This window comes from Cebus imitator, unplaced genomic scaffold, assembly GCF_001604975.1.
Source record: "Cebus imitator isolate Cc_AM_T3 unplaced genomic scaffold, Cebus_imitator-1.0 Scaffold527, whole genome shotgun sequence".
Taxonomy (NCBI): Eukaryota; Metazoa; Chordata; class Mammalia; order Primates; family Cebidae; genus Cebus; species Cebus imitator.
The window spans coordinates 1218196-1224600 of NW_016107842.1; the positions used below are offsets into that span (position 1 = coordinate 1218196).

The following is a 6405-nucleotide window of genomic DNA, read 5'->3' on the forward strand; positions in this document are numbered from 1 at the left end:
AGGGGCCAGGCACGGTGACTGACACCTGAAATCCCAGCACTCTGAGAGGCCAAGGCAGGTGGATCATGAGATCAGGAGTTCAAGACCAGCCTGGTCAAGATGGTGAAACCCCGTCTCTACTAAAAATGCAAAAATTAGCCGGGCGCAGTGGCAGGCCCCTATAATCCCAGCTACTCCGGAGGCTGAGGCAGGAAAATCACATGAACCCAGGGGGCAGAGGTTGCAGTGAGCTGAGATCATGCCATTGCACTCTAGCAACCTGGGTGACAGAGTGAGACTCTGTCTCAAAATAAATAAATAAGTAAATAAACGGGGTTGGATTCTTGAGAAATTGAGAGTTGACAAGATCTGGCAATCTGACTATGAGGAGGGAAGAAGGAAAAGGTCATAGTGGTCGTATCAGGAGAAGGCTGGGGTTTATCCAGATGAAAATATTCCATAGTCTGTTGGACATGTTAGGATGATTTTGGGAATCTTCGTTGTGGAAGTAGTAGTTGAAACCATGGGAATAAAGAAAAAGCAGAAGAGAGGGTTGAGCACACAACCCTGGGCAGAACAGTAGTAAGGGGTGAGGGGAGGCAGAGCAGCCAGCAGTTAAGAAGGGGGAAAGAGAACTAGAAGTCACTTAAAGCAATAGAGGAAAGAGAGCACTTCAAAAATCAGGGAGTTGATTGTCTGTTAAGTTCTAATAATAGAAATGCCAAGGAGGATGAATGTCAAGAAAAGTTGTTCTGCAGGTTGAGAATTCGTAGAGGATTGGGTTTATGTAGGGAAATTTGTATGGTTAAGGGCTTATAATGAATCCCCTTTATTGCCTTCTTAATTGGCTTAATGTCATAGTGTTTCATAATGTTTAGAAGGTTTTTTTTGTTTGTTTGTTTGTTTTGAGACAGGGTCTTGCTCTGTCACCCACGCCGGAGTGCAGTGGCACAATCTCAGCTCACTGCAACCTCTACCTCCCAGGTTCATGCGATTCTCCTGCCTCTGCCTCCCGAGTAGCTGGGATCACAGGCATGTGCCACCATGCCCCACTAATTTTTTTGTTTTTTTAGTAGAGGAGGGGTTTCGCCATGTTGGCCAGGCTGGTCTCCAATGCCTGACCTCAGGTGATCCGCCCACCTCGGTCTCCCACAGTGCTGGGATTACAGGTGTGAACCATTGCACCTAGCCCATTTACTTTAATTTGAAACAGTCTGAATAAATAACATGAAACATGCTATCTCTTTTTTTTTTTTTTTTTTTTTGAGACGGAGTTTCGCTCTTATTACCCAGGCTGGAGTGCAATGGCGCGATCTCGGCTCACCGCAACCTCCGCCTCCTGGGTTCAGGCAATTCTCCTGCCTCAGCCTCCTTAGTAGCTGGGATTACAGGCATGCGCCACCATGCCCAGCTGATTTTTTTTTTGTATTTTTAGTAGAGACGGGGTTTCACTATGTTGACCAGGATGGTCTCGATCTTTCGACCTCGTGATCCACCCGCCTCGGCCTCCCAAAGTGCTGGGATTACAGGCGTGAGCCACCGCACCCGGCCGAAACATGCTATCTCTTAAAAATGAATAGAATATATCTCAGAGTTGATATGTTGAGAATCCCTCTTATGAATGTAAATTTTTCTCAGTTTCATTTAATGGATATTTCTATTACTATGCCATGTTTTTAAAGGACTATATATATGTAATTTAGTATCTGCAAATAAGACATATATAAATAATCATAATATGACAAACCAGTACAGTCATAGAAGAATAGAGTGCTGTGGAAATTTCAGAGGGAGAAATTATTTCCAGCTTTCTCTTTTTTTGTGGGGAAGGAGATTTAGGGGGAAAGATTAAAGCAGAGATAATGGGGGAAAGGTGTTCCAGGTGGAAGGAACCCTGAATCAAATATAAAGTTGGGGTTTTATGGGGATGTTGAGCATTATTTTTGTTTGGCTGAACTGTGTGTGGGTGGGGAACATGTGTTTATGTACATGCCAAGGGTAGTAGAGGGAAGTGCTTGAAGGCAAGTTAGGGGAGATGATAGTGGGAAGGTAGTTTGGGGCTAGAACTTAGAAGATGACACAGGTGTTTGAACTTTATGTAGAGGGAGCAGGGAGTTATTAAACATTTTTGAACAGAGGAATGATGTCACCTAGCTTTAGAAAAATGACTTGTGTTTCTGTTATTTGAAATTTTAATAAGCATATAGTACTTATACAATTAGCAAAAAAATGATAAAGCCAAAATCATTGGTTAGGGTTCTTTTTGTCATAAGTTTTTGACTTAAGTAGAAAAGGGAGAATTAAGACCATTGGAATGTCTTATAAAAATTGAAGGCAGGGTTATAGCTGGACCTCAATATAGATCTAGAACCAGGAGCTAAAAAGCTGTCTCCCCTCCCTGCTTACTCTATTCTGTTACTCAAAGCACTCACAGGATTCTTTTTATTTTTTATTTACTAGTCTAAGCCAGAGTTGCAAAATGACTTTCCTCAGCTCTTATGTTCCAGCCACTGGGAGGGAGGAAGGGGAAGGGACTGATTCTTGCTCATGGTTTTTGATTCTCAGGGATAGGACTTTGATTTTATTGTGCTTAAAGATGAACTTACTTTTTACCACTTTATAGCTAGTGCCAATCAACTGTGGCCAGGAGAGTATAAATACACTGTGGGAATTTACTTCTTTAGATGAGGGTTAGTTAAGAGAGGTTAGGCAGAATCCCAAAGGTTGTTTATTACAGTTATGTACTTTGAATTTTTGCTGTGTTCAATCCACTGGTTGGAAGTTAGTAGAGAATTTTCATATTCTCTAATTAAATTTAGAGAATATGAAAATTGTACAAACATTTCCCACAATAAGCTACACAATGTGTTTTAAGTCGAACCTTAACAAAACTGGTTACCCTTTTGGGAACATGGGGTGTTACAGACTGAGGAGATAAGAGTGTTGGGGTCCTAAAAATGTTCTATATTTTGTTCAGAGTAGTGATTACAAAGGTTTATGTATGTATCAGAATTCATCAAGATACGCTCACTTAGTGGACGTAAGCAATACATTGATTACTTCAACTTAAAAAGAAGTCCAGGCAAAGTTGACTTGTTTGATTTATCTGCCCTGCCTTGTCATATAGATGCCCATATACCCTTGTAAATCACTTAAGTTCTCTTTTACATTAGATAGATACATTTTTGATACACATTTATCTTTCACAGAATTTGAGTGTCTCAGAAATGAAACTATCATGGTGACATTTTAATACATGATATTAAAAAACTAATGGCTTTGGTTTACCTTTTCCCCTGATTTAGGAGCTGTGACTGATGAGAATTAAAGGCCATGGATGAAGATGGGCTTGAATTACAACCACAAGAGCCAAACTCATTTTTTGATGCAACAGGTATAACTGCTTGAATTGTTCCATTTCCCATCTACCAGATTTGGAATTGGTTATCACATCAATAAATTGCTAGAAGTCTAACATTGATAAATCACACTTAGGTTATCTTGTTATCCTGTCAAAATTCATAGATGTTACAGTGAGCATATTATTATTACCCTCCTCAAAGAGGTGGCTCCTCAGAACCAACTGTCATATTCTTGTCAGTGACAGCAGTGATATCAAAGCCTTAGTTTTATCTTCAGTTATGAAGATAATATCTTACCCAGTTATGTCCTGAATTCCTGTTGGTTCTCCCTTTAAAAGTATTGCTTGTTAGCTTTGTTTGGACCTTTGTTTAAAAAAGGAAAAAGAAAAAATATTCTTTGTTTACATCTGCTCTTCTTCATCCTAGTGCCTACCACATAGACAGGCTCTATCGTCTCATACTTAGTCTGAAATAACTTTTGCATTATTTTTCTTACCCTTAGTCTCTCTTATCTAGCCTGCTGATCAGAGTACTCATTGTAAAATAACATGTGGATCCTGTCATTTCTCTGTTCTCCAATACCCAGCAGATAAAGAAGGTCCCCCACATTGACACTGTCCTATTTTTATAACCCTCTCTCTTACAAGTTCCCAAAAGGAGACTTCTGTTTCAGGAAGATGGAGTCTTCACTCCCCAGAGTGTACAAGGAAAATTATACTCAGGAAGTTCTAAAAAATAGGGAAAAAAAAAGTATTAGAAAAAATGTATTTCAGATTACCCATGGTTATAATTATATAATGTTACAAAGTGATTACACTTGTGTTTTGGGTTTTTTTTGTTTGTTAGTTTTCAGATAGGGTCTTGTTCTGTCACCTAGGCTGGAGCACAGTGGCGCCATCTTGGCCCACTGCAACCTCTGCCTCCCAGGCTCAAGTGATCTTCTGGTCAGCTTCCCGAGTAACTAGGGCTACAGGTGTGTGCCACAATGCCTGGCTAATTTTTCTTTTTTTTTTTGGGTAGAGATGGGGTTTTGCCATGTTGCCTAGTCTGGTCTTGAACCCCTGGGCTCATGTGATCTGCCTGCCTCAGCTTCTTATGTAAGTATTGGGATTATAGGCGTGAGCTACCACGCTTGGCCTATACTTGGTTTTATAATATAAAAGGGTTTTGAGGCCAGACGAGGTGGCTCATGCCTGTAATACCGGCACTTTGGGAGGCCACAGTGGGTGGATCCCTTGAGGCCAGGAGTTCAAGACCAACCTGGCCAACATACTGAAACCCTGTTTCTACTACAAATACAAAAAAATTAGCTGGGCATGATGGTGCACACCTGTAACCCCAGCTACTTGGGAGGCTGAAGCACGAGAATTGCTTGAACCTAGGAGGCAGATGTTGCAGTGAGCTGTGATCGTGCCACTGCACTCCAGCCTGGGTGATAGAGCAAGACTCTGTCTTGAAAGAGAAAAAAAAGGAAAAAAAATATAAAAGGGTTTTATGTCAACACCAGGTAGCTACCCTTAATTAAAAATAAAATGTTAATAAGTTTTCCATTGGACTGTGAATGATCAGATTGTAGTATATTAAAGGAATAGCAATGAACTTTATCAGGAAATTAAATGTCAGTGATTTAAAATTTTTAAATTTTCTTTTTATTATCAATTTATTTTTCTTCTAGAGACAGGGTCTCACCCTATTGGCTAGGCTAGAGCACGATGGCATGATCGTAGTTCATTGTAACCTCAAACTCCTGTGCTCAAGGGATCCTCCTATCTCAGCTTTCCAAGTAGCTCGGACTACAGGTGTGTGCTATCAAGCCCAGCTAATTTTATTTTGTGGAGATGGGGGTCTTACTATGTTGCCCAGGCTGGTCTGGAACTCCTGGACTCAAGTGATCCTCTCGCCTTGGCCTCCCGTAGTGCTGAGATTACAGGTGTGAGCCACTGTGCTTGGCCAAATTTTAAAATTTTCTTTAGTCTCTAAATCCAGTGGGGATGTGTGTGTGTGTTTCTTAACAACTTGGGATAGTCTTTTAACTCAGGTTTGGCAATTTCAATTTGATAATGATAAACATAAAGTTTGTAATTCTTTCTTTCTTGGAGCATGAAATATAATTAATATACTTGAAGGAGGGACTAAACTCTTTGGAGAAAAATGTACAGTGTTTGTTCACTTAATCTCGCCACAGGCAAGCCTAGGTCATGGGCTAAGTGGTAGATTGAAGGGTATTGCATTTTAGTCTTGATTAATAACACTTACGGTATTTATCTTTGAGCAAGTCACTTAATCTGCCAGGGCCTCTGTTTTCATATGTCATAATAATAATGAAACCTCTCATTACAGTTTTTCAGAACACTTCCCATACATTCCCATTTGATCATCACCACAGTCCTGTGAGGTATGCATGGCAGATCCTACTGTCCTCATTTTACTGATGAGGAAACTGAAACTCAGAGGTTGAATGACTTGCCCAAGGTCACAAAACTAATAAGTCTCCTACCCTGCTGTACTCTCTGATTTAGATTATGGGTTTTGTTTTGTTTTGCTTTTGAGATGGAGTCTTAACTCTGTGGCCCAGACTGGAGTGCAGTGGCTGCGACCTCTGCTCACTGCAACCTCCGCCTCCCTGGTTCAAGTGATTCTCCTGTCTCAGCCTCCCGAGTAGCTGAGATTACTGGTGCAGATCACCATGCATGGCTAATTTTTGTATTTTTAGTAGAGATAGAGTTTTGCCATGTTGGCCAAACTGGTATGGAACTCCTGACCTCAAGTGACCCGCCTGCCTCAGCCTCCCACAGTGCTGGCATTACAGGCGTGAGCCACCATCCCCGGCTGATTTACATTTTGTAACCAGTGTTCTTGCCACTAAATGTTTTTATCTTTATGTATGTAAAATGGAAATTAGTGATTTATTGCCTAATGATAACATTGAAAACAAATATTAGCATTTTGTAAAAGTTCTGTTGAAATTAAAGTGAACATATTCTGTTTTTTGTTTTTTTTTTTGAGGCAGAGTTTCACTCTTGTTACCCAGGCTGGAGTGCAATGGCGCCATCTCGGCTCACCG

At 40.6% G+C, this 6405-nt stretch overlaps 1 protein-coding gene across 1 annotated transcript in view; it reads left to right on the top strand.

Annotated features, from left to right (window-relative positions):
• Positions 1-6405, top strand: part of ZFX (zinc finger protein X-linked) — a 65515-nt gene that overhangs the window by 21275 nt on the left and 37835 nt on the right. The window contains exon 4 of the mRNA XM_017514568.2: positions 3285-3373. Coding sequence (XP_017370057.1) covers positions 3313-3373 — 61 coding nt within the window. The 5' untranslated portion in view covers positions 3285-3312. The remainder of the gene's footprint in view (positions 1-3284; positions 3374-6405) is intronic.